The sequence below is a fragment of the Ranitomeya imitator genome, chromosome 7, assembly GCF_032444005.1.
Source record: "Ranitomeya imitator isolate aRanImi1 chromosome 7, aRanImi1.pri, whole genome shotgun sequence".
Classification (NCBI taxonomy): Eukaryota; Metazoa; Chordata; class Amphibia; order Anura; family Dendrobatidae; genus Ranitomeya; species Ranitomeya imitator.
In genome coordinates this window covers 187,436,419-187,464,202 of record NC_091288.1, presented here as the reverse complement: position 1 = coordinate 187,464,202, position 27,784 = coordinate 187,436,419, and the positions used below count along the sequence as shown (strand labels likewise).

The following is a 27,784-nucleotide window of genomic DNA, read 5'->3' as shown; positions in this document are numbered from 1 at the left end:
ACATGACCCGAGTCTTGTGACTGGCCGCGCTCACAGTACAGCACGGAGCACAGCATGGATAGCAAGCCGCTCCTGCAGGACCGACCCCCGGCGTACAGCCCGGCCGTCACCGGGGGCTGCGAGTACGGACAGCAGCAGCAGAACTACGGCTCCATCCCGGGAGCCCCGCAGAGCGCAGCCCAGAGCGGCCACCCGCCGCCGCCGCCATACCCCTACAGCTACCCCACGGCCACGGGCAGCGGTGGGTATCCGGGACCTGTCTATATACACTCTGTACAGTGTGCTCCTATCTACACAGCCTGTAACTATGGAGATGGCTGTCACCTGTCAGTATTTATGTGTCCTCCCTGTTACCTATCATGTGTCTAATGTATCCATCCACCGCGTGTCCCTCCCTCCCCTGCGTATGTACCGCGTGTCCCTCCCTCCCCTGTGTATGTACCGCGTGTCCCTCCCTCCCCTGTGTATGTACCGCGTGTCCCTCCCTCCCCTGCGTATGTACCGCGTGTCCCTCCCTCCCCTGCGTATGTACCGCGTGTCCCTCCCTCCCCTGCGTATGTACCGCGTGTCCCTCCCTCCCCTGCGTATGTACCGCGTGTCCCTCCCTCCCCTGCGTATGTACCGCGTGTCCCTCCCTCCCCTGTGTATGTACCGCGTGTCCCTCCCTCCCCTGTGTATGTACCGCGTGTCCCTCCCTCCCCTGTGTATGTACCGCGTGTCCCTCCCTCCCCTGCGTATGTACCGCGTGTCCCTTGTGTATGTACCGCGTGTCCCTCCCTCCCCTGCGTATGTACCGCGTGTCCCTCCCACCCCTGCGTATGTACCGCGTGTCCGTCCCTCCCTCCCCTGCGTATGTACCGCGTGTCCGTCCCTCCCTCCCCTGCGTATGTACCGCGTGTCCGTCCCTCCCTCCCCTGCGTATGTACCGCGTGTCCGTCCCTTCCTCCCCTGCGTATGTACCGCGTGTCCGTCCCTCCCTCCCCTGCGTATGTACCGCGTGTCCGTCCCTCCCTCCCCTGCGTATGTACCGAGTGTCCGTCCCTCCCTCCCCTGCGTATGTACCGCGTGTCCGTCCCTCCCTCCCCTGCGTATGTACCGCGTGTCCGTCCCTCCCTCCCCTGCGTATGTACCGCGTGTCCGTCCCTCCCTCCCCTGCGTATGTACCGCGTGTCCGTCCCTCCCTCCCCTGCGTATGTACCGCGTGTCCGTCCCTCCCTCCCCTGCGTATGTACCGCGTGTCCGTCCCTCCCTCCCCTGCGTATGTACCGCGTGTCCGTCCCTCCCTCCCCTGCGTATGTACCGCGTGTCCGTCCCTCCCTCCCCTGCGTATGTACCGCGTGTCCGTCCCTCCCTCCCCTGCGTATGTACCGCGTGTCCGTCCCTCCCTCCCCTGCGTATGTACCGCGTGTCCGTCCCTCCCTCCCCTGCGTATGTACCGCGTGTCCGTCCCTCCCTCCCCTGCGTATGTACCGCGTGTCCGTCCCTCCCTCCCCTGCGTATGTACCGCGTGTCCGTCCCTCCCTCCCCTGCGTATGTACCGCGTGTCCGTCCCTCCCTCCCCTGCGTATGTACCGCGTGTCCGTCCCTCCCTCCCCTGCGTATGTACCGCGTGTCCGTCCCTCCCCTGCGTATGTACCGCGTGTCCGTCCCTCCCTCCCCTGCGTATGTACCGCGTGTCCGTCCCTCCCTCCCCTGCGTATGTACCGCGTGTCCGTCCCTCCCTCCCCTGCGTATGTACCGCGTGTCCGTCCCTCCCTCCCCTGCGTATGTACCGCGTGTCCGTCCCTCCCTCCCCTGCGTATGTACCGCGTGTCCGTCCCTCCCTCCCCTGCGTATGTACCGCGTGTCCGTCCCTCCCTCCCCTGCGTATGTACCGCGTGTCCGTCCCTCCCTCCCCTGCGTATGTACCGCGTGTCCGTCCCTCCCTCCCCTGCGTATGTACCGCGTGTCCGTCCCTCCCTCCCCTGCGTATGTACCGCGTGTCCGTCCCTCCCTCCCCTGCGTATGTACCGCGTGTCCGTCCCTCCCCTGCGTATGTACCGCGTGTCTGTCCCTCCCTCCCCTGCGTATGTACCGCGTGTCCGTCCCTCCCTCCCCTGCGTATGTACCGCGTGTCCGTCCCTCCCTCCCCTGCGTATGTACCGCGTGTCCGTCCCTCCCTCCCCTGCGTATGTACCGCGTGTCCGTCCCTCCCTCCCCTGCGTATGTACCGCGTGTCCGTCCCTCCCCTGCGTATGTACCGCGTGTCCGTCCCTCCCTCCCCTGCGTATGTACCGCGTGTCCGTCCCTCCCTCCCCTGCGTATGTACCGCGTGTCCCTCCCCTGCGTATGTACCGCGTGTCCCTCCCCTGCGTATGTACCGCGTGTCCCTCCCCTGCGTATGTACCGCGTGTCCCTCCCCTGCGTATGTACCGCGTGTCCCTCCCCTGCGTATGTACCGCGTGTCCCTCCCCTGCGTATGTACCGCGTGTCCCTCCCCTGCGTATGTACCGCGTGTCCCTCCCCTGCGTATGTACCGCGTGTCCCTCCCCTGCGTATGTACCGCGTGTCCCTCCCCTGCGTATGTACCGCGTGTCCCTCCCCTGCGTATGTACCGCGTGTCCCTCCCCTGCGTATGTACCGCGTGTCCCTCCCCTGCGTATGTACCGCGTGTCCCTCCCCTGCGTATGTACCGCGTGTCCCTCCCCTGCGTATGTACCGCGTGTCCCTCCCCTGCGTATGTACCGCGTGTCCCTCCCCTGCGTATGTACCGCGTGTCCCTCCCCTGCGTATGTACCGCGTGTCCCTCCCCTGCGTATGTACCGCGTGTCCCTCCCCTGCGTATGTACCGCGTGTCCCTCCCCTGCGTATGTACCGCGTGTCCCTCCCCTGCGTATGTACCGCGTGTCCCTCCCCTGCGTATGTACCGCGTGTCCCTCCCCTGCGTATGTACCGCGTGTCCCTCCCCTGCGTATGTACCGCGTGTCCCTCCCCTGCGTATGTACCGCGTGTCCCTCCCCTGCGTATGTACCGCGTGTCCCTCCCCTGCGTATGTACCGCGTGTCCCTCCCCTGCGTATGTACCGCGTGTCCCTCCCCTGCGTATGTACCGCGTGTCCCTCCCCTGCGTATGTACCGCGTGTCCCTCCCCTGCGTATGTACCGCGTGTCCCTCCCCTGCGTATGTACCGCGTGTCCCTCCCCTGCGTATGTACCGCGTGTCCCTCCCCTGCGTATGTACCGCGTGTCCCTCCCCTGCGTATGTACCGCGTGTCCCTCCCCTGCGTATGTACCGCGTGTCCCTCCCCTGCGTATGTACCGCGTGTCCCTCCCCTGCGTATGTACCGCGTGTCCCTCCCCTGCGTATGTACCGCGTGTCCCTCCCCTGCGTATGTACCGCGTGTCCCTCCCCTGCGTATGTACCGCGTGTCCCTCCCCTGCGTATGTACCGCGTGTCCCTCCCCTGCGTATGTACCGCGTGTCCCTCCCCTGCGTATGTACCGCGTGTCCCTCCCCTGCGTATGTACCGCGTGTCCCTCCCCTGCGTATGTACCGCGTGTCCCTCCCCTGCGTATGTACCGCGTGTCCCTCCCCTGCGTATGTACCGCGTGTCCCTCCCCTGCGTATGTACCGCGTGTCCCTCCCCTGCGTATGTACCGCGTGTCCCTCCCCTGCGTATGTACCGCGTGTCCCTCCCCTGCGTATGTACCGCGTGTCCCTCCCCTGCGTATGTACCGCGTGTCCCTCCCCTGCGTATGTACCGCGTGTCCCTCCCCTGCGTATGTACCGCGTGTCCCTCCCCTGCGTATGTACCGCGTGTCCCTCCCCTGCGTATGTACCGCGTGTCCCTCCCCTGCGTATGTACCGCGTGTCCCTCCCCTGCGTATGTACCGCGTGTCCCTCCCCTGCGTATGTACCGCGTGTCCCTCCCCTGCGTATGTACCGCGTGTCCCTCCCCTGCGTATGTACCGCGTGTCCCTCCCCTGCGTATGTACCGCGTGTCCCTCCCCTGCGTATGTACCGCGTGTCCCTCCCCTGCGTATGTACCGCGTGTCCCTCCCCTGCGTATGTACCGCGTGTCCCTCCCCTGCGTATGTACCGCGTGTCCCTCCCCTGCGTATGTACCGCGTGTCCCTCCCCTGCGTATGTACCGCGTGTCCCTCCCCTGCGTATGTACCGCGTGTCCCTCCCCTGCGTATGTACCGCGTGTCCCTCCCCTGCGTATGTACCGCGTGTCCCTCCCCTGCGTATGTACCGCGTGTCCCTCCCCTGCGTATGTACCGCGTGTCCCTCCCCTGCGTATGTACCGCGTGTCCCTCCCCTGCGTATGTACCGCGTGTCCCTCCCCTGCGTATGTACCGCGTGTCCCTCCCCTGCGTATGTACCGCGTGTCCCTCCCCTGCGTATGTACCGCGTGTCCCTCCCCTGCGTATGTACCGCGTGTCCCTCCCCTGCGTATGTACCGCGTGTCCCTCCCCTGCGTATGTACCGCGTGTCCCTCCCCTGCGTATGTACCGCGTGTCCCTCCCCTGCGTATGTACCGCGTGTCCCTCCCCTGCGTATGTACCGCGTGTCCCTCCCCTGCGTATGTACCGCGTGTCCCTCCCCTGCGTATGTACCGCGTGTCCCTCCCCTGCGTATGTACCGCGTGTCCCTCCCCTGCGTATGTACCGCGTGTCCCTCCCCTGCGTATGTACCGCGTGTCCCTCCCCTGCGTATGTACCGCGTGTCCCTCCCCTGCGTATGTACCGCGTGTCCCTCCCCTGCGTATGTACCGCGTGTCCCTCCCCTGCGTATGTACCGCGTGTCCCTCCCCTGCGTATGTACCGCGTGTCCCTCCCCTGCGTATGTACCGCGTGTCCCTCCCCTGCGTATGTACCGCGTGTCCCTCCCCTGCGTATGTACCGCGTGTCCCTCCCCTGCGTATGTACCGCGTGTCCCTCCCCTGCGTATGTACCGCGTGTCCCTCCCCTGCGTATGTACCGCGTGTCCCTCCCCTGCGTATGTACCGCGTGTCCCTCCCCTGCGTATGTACCGCGTGTCCCTCCCCTGCGTATGTACCGCGTGTCCCTCCCCTGCGTATGTACCGCGTGTCCCTCCCCTGCGTATGTACCGCGTGTCCCTCCCCTGCGTATGTACCGCGTGTCCCTCCCCTGCGTATGTACCGCGTGTCCCTCCCCTGCGTATGTACCGCGTGTCCCTCCCCTGCGTATGTACCGCGTGTCCCTCCCCTGCGTATGTACCGCGTGTCCCTCCCCTGCGTATGTACCGCGTGTCCCTCCCCTGCGTATGTACCGCGTGTCCCTCCCCTGCGTATGTACCGCGTGTCCCTCCCCTGCGTATGTACCGCGTGTCCCTCCCCTGCGTATGTACCGCGTGTCCCTCCCCTGCGTATGTACCGCGTGTCCCTCCCCTGCGTATGTACCGCGTGTCCCTCCCCTGCGTATGTACCGCGTGTCCCTCCCCTGCGTATGTACCGCGTGTCCCTCCCCTGCGTATGTACCGCGTGTCCCTCCCCTGCGTATGTACCGCGTGTCCCTCCCCTGCGTATGTACCGCGTGTCCCTCCCCTGCGTATGTACCGCGTGTCCCTCCCCTGCGTATGTACCGCGTGTCCCTCCCCTGCGTATGTACCGCGTGTCCCTCCCCTGCGTATGTACCGCGTGTCCCTCCCCTGCGTATGTACCGCGTGTCCCTCCCCTGCGTATGTACCGCGTGTCCCTCCCCTGCGTATGTACCGCGTGTCCCTCCCCTGCGTATGTACCGCGTGTCCCTCCCCTGCGTATGTACCGCGTGTCCCTCCCCTGCGTATGTACCGCGTGTCCCTCCCCTGCGTATGTACCGCGTGTCCCTCCCCTGCGTATGTACCGCGTGTCCCTCCCCTGCGTATGTACCGCGTGTCCCTCCCCTGCGTATGTACCGCGTGTCCCTCCCCTGCGTATGTACCGCGTGTCCCTCCCCTGCGTATGTACCGCGTGTCCCTCCCCTGCGTATGTACCGCGTGTCCCTCCCCTGCGTATGTACCGCGTGTCCCTCCCCTGCGTATGTACCGCGTGTCCCTCCCCTGCGTATGTACCGCGTGTCCCTCCCCTGCGTATGTACCGCGTGTCCCTCCCCTGCGTATGTACCGCGTGTCCCTCCCCTGCGTATGTACCGCGTGTCCCTCCCCTGCGTATGTACCGCGTGTCCCTCCCCTGCGTATGTACCGCGTGTCCCTCCCCTGCGTATGTACCGCGTGTCCCTCCCCTGCGTATGTACCGCGTGTCCCTCCCCTGCGTATGTACCGCGTGTCCCTCCCCTGCGTATGTACCGCGTGTCCCTCCCCTGCGTATGTACCGCGTGTCCCTCCCCTGCGTATGTACCGCGTGTCCCTCCCCTGCGTATGTACCGCGTGTCCCTCCCCTGCGTATGTACCGCGTGTCCCTCCCCTGCGTATGTACCGCGTGTCCCTCCCCTGCGTATGTACCGCGTGTCCCACCCCTGCGTATGTACCGCGTGTCCCTCCCACCCCTGCGTATGTACCGCGTGTCCCTCCCACCCCTGCGTATGTACCGCGTGTCCCTCCCACCCCTGCGTATGTACCGCGTGTCCCTCCCACCCCTGCGTATGTACCGCGTGTCCCTCCCACCCCTGCGTATGTACCGCGTGTCCCTCCCACCCCTGCGTATGTACCGCGTGTCCCTCCCACCCCTGCCTATGTACCGCGTGTCCCTCCCACCCCTGCCTATGTACCGCGTGTCCCTCCCACCCCTGCCTATGTACCGCGTGTCCCTCCCACCCCTGCCTATGTACCGCGTGTCCCTCCCACCCCTGCCTATGTACCGCGTGTCCCTCCCACCCCTGCCTATGTACCGCGTGTCCCTCCCTCCCCTGCCTATGTACCGCGTGTCCCTCCCTCCCCTGCCTATGTACCGCGTGTCCCTCCCTCCCCTGCCTATGTACCGCGTGTCCCTCCCTCCCCTGCGTATGTACCGCGTGTCCCTCCCTCCCCTGCGTATGTACCGCGTGTCCCTCCCCCTGCGTATGTACCGCGTGTCCCTCCCTCCCCTGCGTATGTACCGCGTGTCCCTCCCTCCCCTGCGTATGTACCGCGTGTCCCTCCCCTGCGTATGTACCGCGTGTCCCTCCCCTGCGTATGTACCGCGTGTCCCTCCCCTGCGTATGTACCGCGTGTCCCTCCCCTGCGTATGTACCGCGTGTCCCTCCCCTGCGTATGTACCGCGTGTCCCTCCCCTGCGTATGTACCGCGTGTCCCTCCCCTGCGTATGTACCGCGTGTCCCTCCCCTGCGTATGTACCGCGTGTCCCTCCCCTGCGTATGTACCGCGTGTCCCTCCCCTGCGTATGTACCGCGTGTCCCTCCCCTGCGTATGTACCGCGTGTCCCTCCCCTGCGTATGTACCGCGTGTCCCTCCCCTGCGTATGTACCGCGTGTCCCTCCCCTGCGTATGTACCGCGTGTCCCTCCCCTGCGTATGTACCGCGTGTCCCTCCCCTGCGTATGTACCGCGTGTCCCTCCCCTGCGTATGTACCGCGTGTCCCTCCCCTGCGTATGTACCGCGTGTCCCTCCCCTGCGTATGTACCGCGTGTCCCTCCCCTGCGTATGTACCGCGTGTCCCTCCCCTGCGTATGTACCGCGTGTCCCTCCCCTGCGTATGTACCGCGTGTCCCTCCCCTGCGTATGTACCGCGTGTCCCTCCCCTGCGTATGTACCGCGTGTCCCTCCCCTGCGTATGTACCGCGTGTCCCTCCCCTGCGTATGTACCGCGTGTCCCTCCCCTGCGTATGTACCGCGTGTCCCTCCCCTGCGTATGTACCGCGTGTCCCTCCCCTGCGTATGTACCGCGTGTCCCTCCCCTGCGTATGTACCGCGTGTCCCTCCCCTGCGTATGTACCGCGTGTCCCTCCCCTGCGTATGTACCGCGTGTCCCTCCCCTGCGTATGTACCGCGTGTCCCTCCCCTGCGTATGTACCGCGTGTCCCTCCCCTGCGTATGTACCGCGTGTCCCTCCCCTGCGTATGTACCGCGTGTCCCTCCCCTGCCTATGTACCGCGTGTCCCTCCCCTGCCTATGTACCGCGTGTCCCTCCCCTGCCTATGTACCGCGTGTCCCTCCCACCCCTGCCTATGTACCGCGTGTCCCTCCCACCCCTGCCTATGTACCGCGTGTCCCTCCCACCCCTGCCTATGTACCGCGTGTCCCTCCCACCCCTGCCTATGTACCGCGTGTCCCTCCCACCCCTGCCTATGTACCGCGTGTCCCTCCCACCCCTGCCTATGTACCGCGTGTCCCTCCCACCCCTGCCTATGTACCGCGTGTCCCTCCCACCCCTGCCTATGTACCGCGTGTCCCTCCCACCCCTGCCTATGTACCGCGTGTCCCTCCCTCCCCTGCCTATGTACCGCGTGTCCCTCCCTCCCCTGCCTATGTACCGCGTGTCCCTCCCTCCCCTGCCTATGTACCGCGTGTCCCTCCCTCCCCTGCCTATGTACCGCGTGTCCCTCCCTCCCCTGCGTATGTACCGCGTGTCCCTCCCTCCCCTGCGTATGTACCGCGTGTCCCTCCCTCCCCTGCGTATGTACCGCGTGTCCCTCCCTCCCCTGCGTATGTACCGCGTGTCCCTCCCTCCCCTGCGTATGTACCGCGTGTCCCTCCCTCCCCTGCGTATGTACCGCGTGTCCCTCCCTCCCCTGCGTATGTACCGCGTGTCCCTCCCTCCCCTGCGTATGTACCGCGTGTCCCTCCCTCCCCTGCGTATGTACCGCGTGTCCCTCCCTCCCCTGCGTATGTACCGCGTGTCCCTCCCTCCCCTGCGTATGTACCGCGTGTCCCTCCCTCCCCTGCGTATGTACCGCGTGTCCCTCCCTCCCCTGCGTATGTACCGCGTGTCCCTCCCCTGCGTATGTACCGCGTGTCCCTCCCCTGCGTATGTACCGCGTGTCCCTCCCCTGCGTATGTACCGCGTGTCCCTCCCCTGCGTATGTACCGCGTGTCCCTCCCCTGCGTATGTACCGCGTGTCCCTCCCCTGCGTATGTACCGCGTGTCCCTCCCCTGCGTATGTACCGCGTGTCCCTCCCCTGCGTATGTACCGCGTGTCCCTCCCCTGCGTATGTACCGCGTGTCCCTCCCCTGCGTATGTACCGCGTGTCCCTCCCCTGCGTATGTACCGCGTGTCCCTCCCCTGCGTATGTACCGCGTGTCCCTCCCCTGCGTATGTACCGCGTGTCCCTCCCCTGCGTATGTACCGCGTGTCCCTCCCCTGCGTATGTACCGCGTGTCCCTCCCCTGCGTATGTACCGCGTGTCCCTCCCCTGCGTATGTACCGCGTGTCCCTCCCCTGCGTATGTACCGCGTGTCCCTCCCCTGCGTATGTACCGCGTGTCCCTCCCCTGCGTATGTACCGCGTGTCCCTCCCTCCCTCCCCTGCGTATGTACCGCGTGTCCCATATATCATGTATCTATCCCTCCCCTGTGTATCATCCATTACCTAATATATAATTTCTTTTTCTATCTTTACTATATATCCATGTAGTATAATACATAGCACTAATATATAAAATTGTCCACATTTGGGGGTCTCCTATGTCTATATATATATATATATTACACAGATGTGGAATTGGGGGTTTTGTTTTTTCCTTATTATTAATTCTAAAATATCTATCATCTTGTTTTCATACTGCTGTCAGTGTGAAAACAACAAATGGGTAGAACAGTAATTTTGCGCTAATAATGTTACCTGAAGGGCAGGTGGGCTGATTGAGGGTTGTGCGAGGTGTGTTCTGGTGTGAAGATGTATGTGAGGGTAAATTTGTGAATGCTGGAATGGTAGAAGGAATGATACCAATTGGAGGAAAGTGTGGTTGGTCTATTATCAGTAGGTGCTGATGGATCACAGCCGGCAGAGAGCAGACGTGCCGCCGTGTGGGTGCTCAGTCTGCTGTCACGTCGCACAGATTGTCACAGTGAATAGACCTTACTATATATTAGACATTGTCTATTAGTGCAGACATGTTGGTGCTTATAAGTGCAGAGATTTGAGAACATGGACAGGACAGAAGCCCCTCTACTAGAGCAGTATAATGGGCCCTTTTCGGCGCAATAGTTCATCATAATGGAGAATTTGTGTCTAAGGACTCGTTCACACATCAGTGAGCTATCCGTTTTTTTTTTTTTTTTTTTTTTTTTTCATAGATAGTACTTGTAGTTATGCTTTTCTATGGGACTGTTCTTGGGCCCTGTCTTCCATGCTAAATCACACAGACGTGACGGATCAAACTCAGCAATGAAAGTCTATGGGTCTGTGACAATTATCCGACCGCACTCGGATGCCATCCTTTTTTCACTGACTGATAGAAGGTGGCAAAACTTTTTTTTTTTGTCTTAATGATTTACACTGCCATGTAAGCAGCCATGTTTTCTGGTCTGACCGTGGGTCTCCTGACCCAAACAAAAAGTCACATATACGCCTCTAATGCGGTTCGTTCAGCTCTTGAAGATCCATGGTCCACCATAAATTGTGTTGGAAACATCGACCCAAAACTACAGCTACTGTATGGTTTTGGAAGTCTAGCCTAAAGCTGACCATACACTTTCAGTAAGATACCAGTCGGGTGGCCCAAAAGTTTCCTGATGACAAATATTGGGAGGTAAAACAAAGATGTCCGCTCTAGAAGGGACCAGCGAAGCATTTATAGCTTTGTTTTCAGCTTCCTCCAAACATAAAAGAGACTATTCGGCAGCAGACTGACCAATCACGAAAGGTAAAAGTGAGCTGAACGTGCCAAATTTGTCGATATTGGTCATAAATATTGTGTATATAGGGTCACTAGAATCCCCACCAAAACAGATGTATAGGGAAAGGAGGACTGGGCATGTTGGATTTTAGCATGTCTGATCCTTTCTCCCTGTCGGAGATAAGCAGCTAGCAAGGTGGGGTCTCATCTCACTCCATTAATGGTCTTATATGCTTGGCCAACTGCTGTCTTAGACCATCGTTCCTTGCTTCTGACAGTAGGTTTATGCCGTCTGAACCACGGGCAGCATGAATCGGATACTGGCTGCGTTATTGCAGCCGTATGTTTTACTAAGGTTGAGGCATCAGCCCGTTGGAGACAATGCATCTCGGATGACTAATCCAAAGCAGGCCCCTAGTGGCTTCTCGCCGCCTTCCCATGGCTGACAAGTCTCCTCTTATGCACAGACATGTGGGTCGACATAGCAGTCTATAGAAGAAGCCGCATGGGACCTGTTTTGGACTAGTCATCCATCGTGCACAATTCCCGGGCGGCTTTTCAATACTTGTTTCAAAGTACGTGGCCGGTGTCTGTTGTTAGGTTCCCTTTAATTGAGTTATAGTCAAGTTGGGCCACTGGACTTCTCCTTTTTGTATAATTTACAATAGTCCTAATTATGAAAAGTTGGCTTTGTCCTTCCTTAAACTATTCAGAATGTAAACTATATCTGTGGATAGTAACATAGTTAGTAAGGCCGAAAAAAGACATTTGTCCATCCAGTTCAGCCTATATTCCATCATAATAAATCCCCAGATCTACGTCCTTCTACAGAACCTAATAATTGTATGATACAATATTGTTCTGCTCCAGGAAGACATCCAGGCCTCTCTTGAACCCCTCGACTGAGTTCGCCATCACCACCTCCTCAGGCAAGCAATTCCAGATTCTCACTGCCCTAACAGTAAAGAATCCTCTTCTATGTTGGTGGAAAAACCTTCTCTCCTCCAGACGCAAAGAATGCCCCCTTGTGCCCGTCACCTTCCTTGGTATAAACAGATCCTCAGCGAGATATTTGTATTGTCCCCTTATATACTTATACATGGTTATTAGATCGCCCCTCAGTCGTCTTTTTTCTAGACTAAATAATCCTAATTTCGCTAATCTATCTGGGATGGATTTGGGGATGTTCTCGTTTTTCGTAGAATTTTTGAAGCTTTATCCAGAGCCAAGACCTCCAGGGAGGGAAAGACCTCTCTCCGCCATAGACAAGTATTAAGCTTTTTGGGGGGTCTGGTCACTCCTACCCTCATAGTAAACTCCTTGGCTTCCTCAGCAGACATTCTGTGAGGGCACACCACTTGTGTAGGGGATGAGAGGTTAGGTACTTCTCGTTGGCATGAAAGGGGTCAAGCGGCTAATATAAAAAATCCTTCTTAATATCGATAGCAGGATGAATGAAATGTTTATTTCGAGGAAGGAAATATGGCAAAATCCACTGTAATTAGTAAGTTATATATTTTCTGTTGTGGTTCTATCAGCCTGGTAGTCGCTCCAACCCAGGTCCCCGCTCATCCTTGTCTCCTTGTGAAGAGGCCATCGAGAAGTGGACTGGCTTAAATACTGATATGTGCCAGCCAGCCCCCTTTACACACGGCTCCACTTATCTGGTGTCGCAGGAGACCATGTCCTTGAAGGAAATCTGCCATGAACTTATATGGGGCAGAGGTGCCATGACTTGCCACGCGGGTCTGAAAAATGAGAAGAGATGTTGTGTACTACTAAAGGGGCATTCATCCCACGGTTTCCGCCATATATGACACCTATAGACATACTTGTACACTGGTCTGGGCAACATGGTTGGAAATTTATATTAGATCCAGTAGCTGGGATGCCCACAGATGCCCAAAACTGAGGCCATTGATCGTGGCAAATGCCGAGACCCTCTCCTTGATTTAATAATATACCCCCCCTGTTTTGAGTTATTCTCGCACTAAAGGCCAAATCAGACTCCTGTATAAATCGGACCAAGATCGTAAAGCTGTGCGCGGAGTGGCTGGCAGCTCTCCTTAACCGAATGATAGCTACATAGAAATGCATGAAGCTGTCACGCTCTGGTAGGTAGAACCGCCGGCCAGTCCGAGCACGGCGTTCCGATTTAGGTCCAATTTATAGGGCTGTCTGACTGCTCCCTAATCTTGTGAGACGTCATTACTAGTTACAAATTCTGAACGATGTCTTTACAACCTTTCACTTGAGCTCCTAGATTAGGAGCATTATCTCCTAAGTCATATGACCTTTGGCTATCACATGCTCATACTAGAGGACGGCTAGTGATAAAGTGTTCTTGTCACTGATCTCCAGTCACTCTGCGCTAACATATGTGAATGTCCGGGATAGGACTGCACATCCACAAGTCTTTGGTATTGTGCCGCTGGGATCGCTTGCCTTAACCACTTAAATAATCAGAATTGTTCATACTACACCAGTATCCCCCTGCACTTCTTATGGCTGGTAGTCGCTTAAAAGGGGCTGCCACTAGCGGTGTCCGGCAGTGACTTATGCCCATTGTCTGGAATCAGATCCTTTTTTATTAAACACTTTGCATATACAGTAGTTTCCCTTTTTTCAAACAGGAAGAGGAAACAATATCGTGAGATATTGACATATTTGCAGATTAGTTCAAGGAAGTCAATCATGGCATTTGTGTATCTATAGAGGTCAATTAATCAAAAGCAACATGAATTGGTAGAAACAATATCTATCCACCTAACCGAGAGTTGATTTTCATTGACTGTTCTGTTGAAGGGTTATAATTTCGATTATTCCTTCCTTCTTTTCTCTTTCATTCAAGGCCCAAGTGTAAGAGGACAGGGAATAGAAAGGATCGCTCTATCTGGCCAGTTTCACACATCCTGATATTTCCAGGACCGGAGATATGTGTTGTGTGTGTAATACTTGAAGCACACATGTAGCAACCGTGTGCCGCATCAGTACAACACATACCGGAGCCTGGGAAGCAGCGGTATAGTAAGCGCTGTTCCCCAGGTGCTGAAGACGGCTCTCATCATTCTCCCTTGCTCTGTCAGCGAAAGCAGGAGAGAATGATGAGTTATATTCAACTGATAACACCTACTATTACTCCAATCAGCCTACACCTGCTGCCGCTAATAACAATAAGAGCAGGCGGCGGCTGATGGGAGTATTCATCAGCCTGCTCTATAAATAAATAAAATATCGGCTTGGGTTTCCCTGTATTTTTGATAACCAGCCAGGCAAAACGACGTTGTGTCCTACACTGTAATCCATGTCCGAAGATTAAGTTTTCAACCTGGATGGTGCAAAGATGCGACCGTCCAGGCTGAGAACCACTGATAAATGAGCTGCTGCAAGCGCGGATCTGCGGTGAACTCAGTGACTTTTTCTCACGGTGCTGAGGTCACCGCAGTTTAGGCCGGCTGGGAACGCAGCCTCCGTGACAGGCAGTAACCTTGATGAGGTCACTGATGCTGAGCTCGCAGCAGCTCATTCACTTTTTTAAAAAAAAAAAAAAAAACGGAAATGTCAGCATATTTTGCCCAAGGACACAGGGTCCATGGAAACACAATGACATGTGCAGAGACCCAAATTAATGGGTCTACATGTGTCAGTATCTCCAGTACGTGTGAAAACTATTTTCAAGAGGAAGCTTGGGGTTCTGTCCAGACAATGACATAGTTGTGGTAGTCTTTGAGATTCACAGGAAGACAACCCTTAAGGTACCGTCACACTTAGCGACGCTGCAGCGATACCGACAACGATCCGGATCGCTGCAGCGTCGCTGTTTGGTCGCTGGAGAGCTGTCACACAGACAGCTCTCCAGCGACCAACGATCCCGAGGTCCCCGGTAACCAGGGTAAACATCGGGTTACTAAGCGCAGGGCCGCGCTTAGTAACCCGATGTTTACCCTGGTTACCAGCGTAAAAAAAACAAACAGTACATACTTACATTCAGCTGTCTGTCCCTTGCCGTCTGGTTCCTGCACTGACTGCTGGCCGTAAAGTGAAAGCAGAGCACATCCACAGCAGTGAGTCACCGCTGTGTGACTCACCGCTGTGCTGTGCTTTCACTTTACGGCCAGCAGTCAGTGCAGGAACCAGACGGCAAGGGACAGACAGCTGAATGTAAGTATGTACTGTTTGTTTTTTTACGCTGGTAACCAGGGTAAACATCGGGTTACTAAGCGCGGCCCTGCGCTTAGTTACCCGATGTTTACCCTGGTTACCAGTGAAGACATCGCTGAATCGGTGTCACACACGCCGATTCAGCGATGTCTGCGGGGAGTCCAGCGACCAAATAAAGTTCTGGACTTTCTTCCCCGACCAGCGACAGCACAGCAGGGGCCTGATCGCTGCTGCCTGTCACACTGGACGATATCGCTAGCGAGGACGCTGCAACGTCACGGATCGCTAGCGATATCGTCTAGTGTGACGGTACCTTTAGGATTAGTTCAAGGATCTCCATTGTTCCAAAGAAATATCTCCCAGCTCGGCTTCCCAGTTCGACTTGCGCTCCATTGTATTTATCACTCTCTCAATTAACAATAGTTGTTCATAGCTACATGAAATTAGCCTTCTACTAGAGTCCTAGAAGACAATGGGGTCAATGACTGAGTGTTCGCTAATTATTATAGGAGATAGTTTATTTTTAGTGTTAGATGCCTAAAATCTAAATTGCAGTTTTCCAGGGTATCCCAAACTTCTCTTGTAATTGTTCAGAGCTTTTAAAGAACCTACGCCCCCTTCCTACTGAAAACCCATGCCCATTGTGCCAAGTCCAGTGTCTATGGGGAGTGTCTACTGGTTATGCTTCAATCCTCTCGACCCGTACTTTCCCCGTAGGATAGAATTTGCAATTCACAAGTGCGCTCGTATATTTTGTGTAGTCGCACAGCAAAAACAAATCTATTTATTATTTTCCGAGTTGCGTTGGCCGCCTCACCAGGAAGGGTGGGGATCTGGGACCCTTGTTACGGAGATGGGTGTGGGGCCCAAATCTATTAGATATTTCTAGCATGTCCTACGGATATGTAGACAATCGCCCTTTTGAGTCTGTATAACATATTATTCATACACACACTATTTAAAAAATGTGATTTTGTCTGTATATTTGTTGCTTTCTCACCAAGTCTTGAAGAAGAAAAATATGCAAGTATACACATATATAAACCCCATATGCATGCATATGTGTAAAATATATTATGGGGTTTACATATGTACGTATATTTGTGGGGGGTGTCTTTAAAGGTTTTTTTTCCCCACCAACAAAAGTTCATTTTAATCAATGGATCTTGGAATAATAATTTCCACAATTGGATGTGTATAAATAAAATGTTCATGTGCTGAGATAATCTTATAAATGCGCCCTGCTGTGTACTGTGTCATGACCGTGTCTGACCGTAAAGATGATCTGGTCATACCACATCTCCTGGGCAGGGGGGAAAGTATACAAATAGACTCATTTTCAATCCCCTGCTGTCCACCTGTATACTTTCCCCCCCTGCCCAGGAGATGTGGTATGACCAGGCCATCTTCCTGTACGGTCAGACACAGCCATTACACAGTACACAGCAGGGGTGCATTTATAAGATTACTAGCTGAAGAGCCCGGCGTTGCCTGGGCATAGTAAATATCTGTGGTTAGTTATAGCACCTCACTTCTCTTATTTTCCCATCACGCCTCTCATTTTCCCAATCACATCTTTCATTTTCCCCCTCACATCTCTCATTTTCTCCCTCACATCTCTCATTTTCTCACTCACTCCTCTCATTCCCCCCTAACACTTGTCATTTCAACCTTACATCTGTCATTTTCTGATCACTCCATTATTTTTCCTCACTCCTCTCATTTTGCACTCACACATTTTCACCTCACACCTCTCATTTTCACCTCATCACCTCAGTATATACATGTTTGTCATCTCCCTTATATATAGTATACATCTGTATGTCATCTCCTGTGTATAGTATATACCTGTATGTCATCTCCCCTGTATATATTATATACCTGCTGTGTGTTATCTCCCCTATATATAGTATATACCTGAATGTCGTCTCCTTCTATATATAGTATATACTTGTATGTCATCTCCTCCTGTATATAGTATATACCTGTATGTCATCTCCTCCTGTATATAGTATATACCTGTATGTCATCTCCTCCTGTATATAGTATATACCTGTGTGTCATCTCCTCCTGTATATAGTATATACGTGTGTCATCTCCTCCTGTATATAGTATATATCTGTGTCATCTCCTCCTGTATATAGTATACACTTGTATGTCATCTCCTGTATATAGTATATACCTGTATGTCATCTCCCCTGTATATAGTATATAGCTGTGTCATCTCCCCTGTATATAGTATATATCTGTGTGTCATCTCCCCTGTATATAGTATATACCTGCATGTCATCTTCTATATATAGCATATACCTGTATGTCATCTCCTCCTGTATATAGTATATACCTGTAGGTCATCTGCTCCTGTATATAGTATATACCTGTGTGTCATCTCCTCCTGTAAATAGTATATACCTGTATGTCATCTCCTCCAGTATATATATATGTACCTGTATGTCATCTCCTCCTCTATATAGTATATACCTGTGTGTCATCTCTCCTGTATATAGTATATAGCTGTGTGTCATCTCTCCTGTATATAGTATATAGCTGTGTGTCATCTCCCCTGTATATAGTATATACCTGTGTGTCATCTCCTTCTGTATTAGACCTCGTTCACACGTTATTTGCTCAGTATTTTTACCTCAGTATTTGTAAGCTAAATTGGCAGCCTGATAAGTCCCCAGCCAGCAGGAAGCCCTCCCCCTGGCAGTATATATTAGCTCACACATACACATAATAGACAGGTCATGTGACTGACAGCTGCCGTATTTCCTATATGGTACATTTGTTGTAGTTTGTCTGCTTATTAATCAGATTTTTATTTTTGAAGGATAAGACCAGACTTGTGTGTGTTTTAGGGCGAGTTTCGTTTGTCAAGTTGTGTGTGTTGAGTTGCGTGTGGCGACATGCATGTAGCGACTTTTGTGAGATGAGTTTTGTGTGGCAACATGCGTGTAGCAACTTTTTGTCTGTCGAGTTGCATGCAACAGGTTAGTGTAGCAACTTGTGTACAGCGAGTTTTGCGCGTGGCGAGTTTTGTGTGGTGCCTTTTGAGTATGTGCAAGTTTTGTGTGAGGCAAATTTTGCATGTGTTGCAACTTTTGTGCATGTGGCAATTTTTCCGCGTGTGCAAGTTTTGCGTGTGGCGAGTTTTCCATGAGGTGAGTTTTGCACTTGTGGCGAGTTTTGCAAGAGCCTAGTTTTTGCATGTGGCGAGTTCTGCGCGTGGCAAGTTTTGAGCGGCGACTTTTGTGTTTCGACTTTTATGTGGCGAGGTTGGAGAATGTGTGGTGAATTGTGTGCTGAGGGTGATATGTGTTCAAGCACGTGGTAGTGTGTGGCACATTTTGTGTGTGTGTTCATATCCCCGTGTGTGGTGAGTATCCCATGTCGGGGCCCCACCTTAGCAACTGTATGGTATATACTCTTTGGCGCCATCGCTCTCACTCTTTACGTCCCCCTTGTTCACATCTGGCAGCTGTTATTTTGCCTCCAACACTTTTCCTTTCATTTTTTCCCATTATGTAGATAGGGGCAAAATTGTTTGGTGAATTGGAAAGCACGGGGTTAAAATTTCACCTCACAACATAGCCTATGACGCTCTCAGGGTCCGGACGTGTGACTGTGCAAAATTTTGTGGCTGTAGCTGCGACGCCTCCAACACTTTTACTTTCACTTTTTTCCCCATTCTGTAGATAGGGGCAAAATTGTTTGGTGAATTGGAACGTGCGGGGTTAAAATTTCGCCTCACAACATAGCCTATGACGCTCTCGGGGTCCAGACGTGTGACTGTGCAAAATTTTGTGGCTGTAGCTGCGACGGTGCAGATGCCAATCCCGGACACACACACACACACACACACACACACACATACACACATTCAGCTTTATATATTAGATCTCAGCACAGGAACATTTTATTTATACACATCCAATTGTGGAAATTGTTATTCTTCCAAGATGTATTGATTAAAATGAACTTTTGTTTGTGGAGAAAACCCCCTTTAAGACTTGGCAAGAAACCTTTTTACTATGGGATTTGCTTTTGGTCTTCTAGGACCAGTGACAAGAACATTTAGATACCGCTGGTATACCTTTTTTTTTTTTTTTTTTCTTTCCTGGAAAATCTGGATGCAAAATCTACATGTTTGACCTATGTGGGCGTATAGAAACGCAAACCTGTCTTTCTTTTGAGGAAGCAAACATGTGAAGTGTCTGGTGACCTCCCCGCGAGACCTGCTGGCCAGTGCTTACGTCTGTGATCTAATTGTCCATTGCTTTAGACTCTCTCCGGGTTTGGTTGATTTTTGGTAGAATCGGGAGACCGTTTTCAGCCATCTGAACGGTGGGAGGTTTTGTGGGAACGTCTGCCCACCATGTGGCACATCTGGGACTGATGTTTGGATGCCATCTTGACTCTCCACTTACAGGTCTGAGAGACTGATGCTACCTGCGGTCATGTATCCAGGTTCTGTCGCCTCCGCCATAATCTATTGGTGTAACACGTTGATTGCTAAATGTTTGTAATGTTAATATTTAACTTCCTCACTCTGTCACTGGCAAATACATGGAAATGGCTACTAATAGCTCTTTCTTGGAGATAGGATGCGAGGAGAAGAGGTTTATGCTTACGAATCGTGCTGATAATTCCCACACGTGAAGAACTGAAAAAATCTGTGTTGCAGACAGGGGTTGGGTATCCTATAAAAGTGTAGTTACTTGGTTAAGCCCCCACTCATCACGGCCGCCCCCCGTGGAGAGCGAGCTTACACCCGTAGGAAAAAATACTTGCATTCTTCTCCAGGATTGTGTAGGACATTAAAGCTAGTGACCTGACGATATACTGTCTTTATTTTCAGGATATATGGGAACGTCGCATGTTGCCTACCCCAGCCCGTACGTTATCCAACAGCAGCCAGCGGTAGCAATGACCTCTGTGGTCGTAGTCGGAGGGTGTCCAGCATGCAGGTAAGTTACCGGACATCTGGTGATATACACAAATGCTGGCGCTGTTGTCCACAGCAAGTTCTTTTATACTGATGGTTTCATCCGTTTGGCAGATTTTTCTCTGTACTGAGATGCTCCCAGCAGTCAGATGGCTGAAAGTGCAATTGTGCACCGAAAAACTGTCTCCTTCCCAGTTTTTCCCCTGCACAGACCGGCTCCCGGCAAGGTGGCCTTCAATCTTGGGATCTGTGATAGCCCCCAATGTTGGACTCCAAGCAGCCATTAAGTGACGGCATATCCCAGCAGTGCGCCATCACTTACCGAAATGTCATCAGGATATTAAACCCCTATCTAATGGCATATGAGTAAAGAGCCTTTATTCATTGTTAAATCCAAACCTCGAGTTGTAGATTTTTATTTTGACATCTTGGAGAAATCCAGCATAGAAATTTTAGTTGCAAGTGCAGGGGGGGTGGGGGTTGGCAGACGCTGCACTTCCAGCTCTCCTGCCTCCTTTTTCCTCCCACGCCTCCGGTCTCTCTGACGGACAGGTCACTCTTTTCTCAGTATCCGGCCTCCACTACCTGAGATCCATCTCCTCAGAAGGGTCCGTAAGCTCCTAATGACGTGGCAAGAGTCGGATTATAGATTTGCGCATGTGCCCCCACCCCTTTCTTAAGGCAATTATGCCGCCTGCGCGAAATCTCCAGCAGTGGGGGCAGGAAACTGAGCGTGAAGTGACCTGTCCGTCAGAGGCCGAGGGAGGCAGGAGATATGTATGGAGGTATAGTGTATGCCCCCTGCACTTGCACCATCAATGCTGGATTTCTCGAAGATGTCAAAATAAACTTTTACAATCAAGATATGGCTTTAATGAGGACCAGGAGTCTAATATCCTAACGACAAGTTCACTTTAACTTATTTGTTTTATCCATATTTGGGTTTCCCAATAAAAAGAGTAAAAGATCATATTTAATATTTTATATGCCACCTTTTTCCCGTCGGACGCTGTTGGGAGTGAATTACGGCCTTACACTTGCAGATTTTGCAGCTCGGTCTTTCACATGAACTTGCCCTAATAAACTAATTTAATGCCATAAGTATCCTGCACTTTCAGTTGTTTATCGACTTCCGTGTCCTTCTCCTAATCTCAGTGCAGTCATATGTTGGAGGATTATGTAATCCCTGTTTGGTCAGCAGTTACTAAGTCTCCCATCCGTCTGTGTGATCACTGGCACATGGCTACCAGCGGTTTGTCAATGGTTCCTGAAGAGTCGCCCTCCAAGTGCTCAGCTTCAAGTACTCGCTGTACAAATAAAAAACGTATAATACGGGCGCCGGCAGTGCAGACGTCTGATTCCTCACATTTCTGGGAGAATGCATGGACTATATAGTTGAGATAAAGTTGCATAATTTAAATTTTTTGTTTTTTTACATATTCATTAATGGTCCGAATAAGCAGAGTGCTTGTGAAAAGCAGTAACTTTGCAATTTACCTGTTATTAAAAAATCCTTTTCTGCCCGGCCACCTCTGTGGACCGTCTAGCAGCAGTCGCTGAACTCGCGCCGTGTTTACAAGCTCTTTTCTTTAGAGCTTGTAGGAGCTGGTTGGGTCTCGCTTTTAGTGCCTGATCCAAGCCAGTTTTAGTGCGACTTTGCCGCTATAGAAATGAAGGAGTGAAGTTCAGGGGAGAATGCACAGTTTGGGCCGGGAGCGCTCCCCTTCCCTAGCCTCAGGAGCGGAGGCACTCCCACCAAGTATGAGGAACACGCTAAAGTGATTCCCAACCTTGTAAGTTATTAGATAAGTGATAAGTTACAGTATGATAGCCCAGTATGAGCATTGCAGGTCTGCCATATCATCAGCTATATGATCAGGGGCAATTTTTTTTTTTGGGGGGGGAGGGTGGGGCATGGTAAATTTAGCGGGCCCACTAGACAGCAGCACTGAATAGATGCAGCCAGAATATGGTCTTATGATGTGCAGATGAAGTGCATTGTAAGCAGACATGAGGAATAAGTCATTGTGTTCCTTTTTTTTTTCCCCCCATCATGTGAGTGCTTGCGTTATGTGTATGACATGCACACGCTGCTCTGTCTCAGCAAACCCATATTGCCAATGAATGAGGTCACTTCAGGGGCATCTGTTTTTCCCGTTTTTTTTTTTTTTTTTTTTGTTTGTTTGTTTTTTCGTCAGTTTTGTGATCTACACAAGTAGAAGTATTAATTTCACATCTTATTGAGGGTCCAAAGTGAACATTATAGAAAAAAAATCCCCCCAAAATGCTACCTAATAGAAAATTTCGTCCAGCTCATGGCGCCACCTGGTGGTAAGTCGAAAGTCAGTGCACTCACAAAAATTGGTAGATGAACTTGAAGTTAGCATTTATGTAAAGACTAGATGGTGGCCCGATTCTAACACATCGGGTATTCTAGAATATGCATGTCCACGTAGTATATTGCCCAGCCATGTAGTATATTGCCCAGCCCACGTAGTATATAGCAATGTGGGCATCATATCCCTGTAAAAAAAAAAAAAAGAATTAAATTAAAAAATAGTTATATACTCACCTTCCGGCGCCCCCGGATCCAAGCGAAGCAGTTCCCGACGCTCCTTGCGCGCTCCAGTCTCAAGGGTGCATTGCGGTCTCGTGAGACCGCTACGCCATCATCTCGCGAGATTGCAGCATGGACCGGTTACCGGAGTGTCGTGAGCGGGAAAGGCCTGTTGTGGTTCCGAGGGGCCGACGGACGGTGAGTATATAACGATTTTTTATTTTTTTTAAATTATTTTTAACACTAGATCTTTTTACTATTGATGCCGCATAGGCAGCATCAATAGTAAAATGTTGGTCACACAGGGTTAATAGCAGCGTTAACAGAGTGCGTTACACCGCTGCATAGCGCGGTTGGTTAACTCTGCCATTAACCCTGTGTGAACGCTGACTGGAGGGGGAGTATGGAGCGGCCATGTTGCCGCTGGACTGTGGGGTCGTCGCTGGTCGTGGCTGTTTTGCCACGAACAATCAATCAGCGACTTGGATTTCCATGACAGAGGCCGCGACCAGTGAATATCCGTGACAGAAGGACAGACAGACGGAAGTGACCCTTAGACAATTATATAGATTTGTTTGTTGTTATTATTAATAGTGATGATAATAATATAATACAGTGCCTTGCAAAAGTATTCGGCCCCCTTGAACTTTTCAACCTTTTCCCACATATCATGCTTCAATCATAAAGATACCAAATGTAAATTTTTGGTGAAGAATCAACAAGTGGAACACAATTGTGAAGCTGAACGAAATTTATTGGTTATTTTAAATTTTTGTGGCAATCCAAAAACTGAAAAGTGGGGCGTGCGATATTATTCGTCCCCTTTACTTTCAGTGCAGCAAATTCACTCCAGAAGTTCATTGTGGATCTCTGAATGATCCAATGTTGTCCTAAATGCCTAATGATGATAAATATAATCCACCTGTGTGTAATCAAGTGTCCGTATAAATGCACCTGCTCTGTGATAGTCTCAGGGTTCTGTTTAAGGCTACTTTCACACTAGCGTCGTGCACTGCACGTCGCAATGTGTAGTTTTGCAGAAAAAAACGCATCCTGCAAAGTTATCTGCAGGATGCGTTTTTTTTTCTCCATTGGCGTGTATTAGCAGCGCATTGCCACACGTCGCAACCGTCGTTGTAACATTTTTTGGTGCGTTGTGTCCGCCATTTCCGACCGCGCATGCGTGGCCGGAACTTCGCCCCCTCCTCCCCGCAACTCACAATGGGGCAGCGGATGCGTTGTAAAAATGCATCCGCTGCCCCTGTTGTGCGGCGCTTCCACAGTATGCGTCGGTACGTCAGCCCGACGCACTGCGACGGGCCGAATACGACGCTAGTGTGAAAGTAGCTTTAAAGGGAACCTGTCACCTGAATTTGGCGGGACCAGTTTTGGGTCATATGAGCGGAGTTTTCAGGTGTTTGATTCACCCTTTCCTTACCCGCTGGCTGCATGCTGGCTGAAATATTGGATTGAAGTTCATTCTCTGTCCTCCGTAGTACCTGCCTGTGAAAGGCAATCTTGCCTTGCGCAGGCGTGTACTATGGAGGACATAGAATGAACTTCAGTCCAATATTGCGGCCAGCATGCAGCCAGCTGGTAAGGAAAGGGTGAATCAAACACCCCAAAACTCCGCCCATATGACCCAAAACCAGTCCCGCCAAATTCAGCTGACAGGTTCCCTTTAAGCACAGAGAGCATCATGAAGACCAAGGAACACAACAGGCAGGTCTGTGATACTGTTGTGGAGAAGTTAGGCTATGTGCACACGTTCAGGATTTCTTGCAGAAAATTCCTGAGAATTCCGGACATTTTCTGCAAGAAATCTGCAAGAAAACCGCATGTGTTTTTGCCGTGTTTTTTTCCGGACACTTCCCAATGCATTTTGGAGTGGGAAATCCGCAAAAAAAACGGAAAATTAATGAACATGCTGCGTTTTTTGCTGCAATGCGTTTTTTTTCGCGGAAAAAAACGCATCATGTGCCCAAAACGTGCGGAATTCATTCTAAATGATGGGATGCTTATTGTATGCGGTTTTTTAGCGTTTATCGGGAAAAAATGCAAAAAAAACGCAACGTGTGCACACAGCCTAAAGCCGGATTTGGATACAAAATGATTTCCATGATTTCCAAAACTTTAAAAATCCCAAGGAGCACTGTGCAAGCGATCATATTGAAATGGAAGGAGTATCGTACCACTGCAAATCTACCAAGACCCGGCCGTCCCTCTAAACTTTCACCTCAAATAAGGAGAAGACTGATCAGAGATGCAGCCAAGAGGCCCATGATCACTCTGGATGAACTGCAGAGATCTACAGCTGAGGTGGGGCAGTCTGTCCATAGGACAACAATCAGTGGTACACTGCACAAATCTGGCCTTTATGGAAGAGTGGCAAGAAGAAAGCCATTTCTCAAAGATATCCATAAAAAGTGTAGTTTAAAGTTTGCAACAAGCCACCTGGGAGACACACCAAACATGTGGAAGAAGGTGTTCTGGTCAGATGAAACCAAAATCGAACTTTTTGGCAACAATGCCAAACGATATGTTTGGCGTAAAGGCAACACAGCTCATCACCCTAAACACACCATCCCCACTGTCAAACATGGTGGTGGCAGCATCATGTTGTGGGCCTGCTTTTCTTTAGCAGGGACAGGGAAGATAGCTAAAATTGATGGATGGAGCCAAATACGGGACCATTCTTGAAGAAAACCTGTTGGAGTCTGCAAAAGACCTGAGACTGGGACGGAGATTTGTCTTCCAACAAGACAATGATCCCAAACATAAAGCAAAATCTACAATGGAATGGTTCAGAAATAAACGTATCCAGGTGCTAGAATGGCCAAGTCACAGTCCAGACCTCAATCCAATCGAGATTCTGTGGAAAGAGCTGAAAACTGCTGTTCACAAACGATCTCCATCAAACCTCACTGAGCTCAAGCTGTTTGCCAAGGAAGAATGAGCAAGAATTTCAGTCTCTCGATGTACAAAACTGATAGAGACAAACCCCAAGCGACTTGTAATCGCAGCAAAAGGTGGCGCAACAAAGTTGAGTTAAAGGGGCTGAATAATATTGCACGCCCCACTTTTCAGTTTTTGAATTGCCATTTGCCACAAAAATGTAAAATAACCAATAAATTTTGTTCAACTTCACAATTGTGTTCCACTTGTTGATTCTTCCAAAATTTACATCTGGTATCTTTGTTTGAAGCATGATATGAAAAGGTTGAAAAGTTCCAGGGAGCCGAATACTTTCGCAAGGCACTGTAAATAACAAAAAATATATACGGTGTATGTGTGTGTGTGTATGTGTATATATATATTTTTTTTGGGCTGAAAGTCCCCCTCTCGGCTTATACTCGAGTCATATACGGGAGGTCGGCAGGTGAGGGGGGAGCGGGGGCTGTGTAGTTATACTTACCTGCTGCAGCGCAGTCCCTGCAGTCCCTGGCTTCCCCGGCGCTGCAGATGCTTCCTGTATTGAACGGTCACATGGTACCGCTCATTACAGAAATGAATAGGCGGCTCCACCTCCCATAGGGGAGGAGCCGCATATTCATTGCTGTAAATGATCGGTAACTGTGACCGCTCAATTACAGGAAGAAGCTGCAGCGCCGGGGAAGCCAGGGACTGCAGGGACCGCGCCAGGAGCAGGTAAGTATACGGGGAGCGCAGCGCTGAGCGATATTTACCTGCTCCTCGCTCCGGCTCCGTCTCCAGCGTCCTCTGGCAGTGATGCTCAGGTTAGAGGGCGCGGTGACGTAGTCAGTGCGCGCCCTCTGCTGAGCGTCAGTGCTGGAGACGGAGCCGCATGAGGAGCAGGTAAATATTGAAAGTGCCGGCGTCCTGAGAAGAGAGGTGAGTATGTGATTTTATTTTTTTTTATTGCAGCACCAGCATTATATATGGAGCATCTATGGGGCCATAATCAACGGTGCAGAGTATATATATATATATATATATTATATATATATATATATATATATATATATATATATATATATATATATATATATATATATATATATATATATATATATATATATATATATATATATATATATATCGTATATACTCGAGTATAAGCCGACCCCCCTAATTTTGCCACAAAAAACTGGGAAAACGTATTGACTCGAGTATAAGCCTAGGGTAGGAAATGCAGCAGCTACTGGTAAATTTCAAAAATAAAAATAGATGCTCCATACCGTTCATTATTGCCCCATAGATGCTCCATATACAACTGTGCTATATACAATGCTCTGCACCGTTCATTATGGCCCCATAGATGCTCCACATAAAGCTGTGCCATATGGAATGCTCTATACCGTTCATTATGGCCCCATAGAAAGCTGTGCCCCATATATATTGTTCTGCACCGTTGATTATGGCCCCATAGATGCTCCTTATAAAGCTGTGCCCCATATATATTATTATAATTATAATAATAATAATTATATATTATAATATATATGGGGCACAGCTTTATAAGGAGCATCTATGGGGCCATAATCAACGGTGCAGAACAATATATATGGGGCACAGCTTTCTATGGGGCCATAATGAACGGTATAGAGCATTCCATATGGCACAGCTTTATGTGGAGCATCTATGGGGCCATAATGAACGGTGCAGAGCATTGTATATAGCACAGTTGTATATGGAGCATCTATGGGGCAATAATGAACGGTATGGAGCATCTATTTTTATTTTTGAAATTTACCAGTAGCTGCTGCATTTCCTGGCAAAGCAAGCATGGTGGACCTTGCATTGTGAGTAATGAATTGTCTTTATCTTCTATTACCTAACATTGTGTTTTTGGTGTTTTTTTTTTTTTTTTTGTTTCCTTGCCCCAGGGTTGGCGTTTTGGAGGACTCCTTCACCTGCCTGGGGATTTTCTGCGCCGTGTTTTTCTTCCCAGTCGGAATCCTGTTCTGTTTTGCTTTGAGGCAACGAAGATGTCCCAACTGCGGAGCCACATTTGGTTAAGAGGATCAAAACGAGACAACACTTTGTATATCCTACTTTTCTCAATCCCTTCTAAATGCACAATCCTTTTCTTTAATTGAATAGCATCATTGTATGTGGGTGGTGGTCCGGTATATCCTTCTGTTCAGCATAGGGTGGGGGAGGGGAGCTCTGTGCCATAGAGACACGTGGAAGTGAGCGGCTTCCATACACCAGTGCCTTCAGAGACTGTACCAAGATCCCGGCTCTGCCCTGTGTTCATGTCATATGAAGACAAGTCCCCGTCGCTTGTGTTCACATCACATATTTGTATATATGTTAAAGTCAGACAAATTTCAATCTGTAAAATGTCTTTGGAAACAAAAGAAAATATTTTATAGTAAAACAAGGCAGCACTGTGATAATTCTAAAGTTTGTCATCATTAAAATGAATATATAATCTATGAAA

General features: G+C 51.2%; 1 protein-coding gene across 1 annotated transcript; it reads left to right on the top strand.

The window, feature by feature from the left end:
* On the top strand, nt 1–27,784 carry BRI3 (brain protein I3). Its single transcript, XM_069734217.1, has 3 exons — nt 1–241; nt 19,734–19,842; nt 27,225–27,784. Exons 1-3 carry the CDS (start codon nt 55–57, stop codon nt 27,355–27,357), a joined length of 429 nt encoding a protein of 142 aa, XP_069590318.1. The 5' UTR covers nt 1–54; the 3' UTR covers nt 27,358–27,784.

Excerpts from the sequence above, each read along its gene's own strand:
- BRI3 (XM_069734217.1), top strand. The coding sequence starts at position 55 with ATGGATAGCAAGCCGCTCCTGCAGGACCGACCCCCGGCGTACAGCCCG. Across the intron at positions 242-19,733 it reads CCCCACGGCCACGGGCAGCG|GATATATGGGAACGTCGCAT; the intron begins GTGGGTATCCGG and ends CTTTATTTTCAG. Across the intron at positions 19,843-27,224 it reads GGAGGGTGTCCAGCATGCAG|GGTTGGCGTTTTGGAGGACT; the intron begins GTAAGTTACCGG and ends TCCTTGCCCCAG.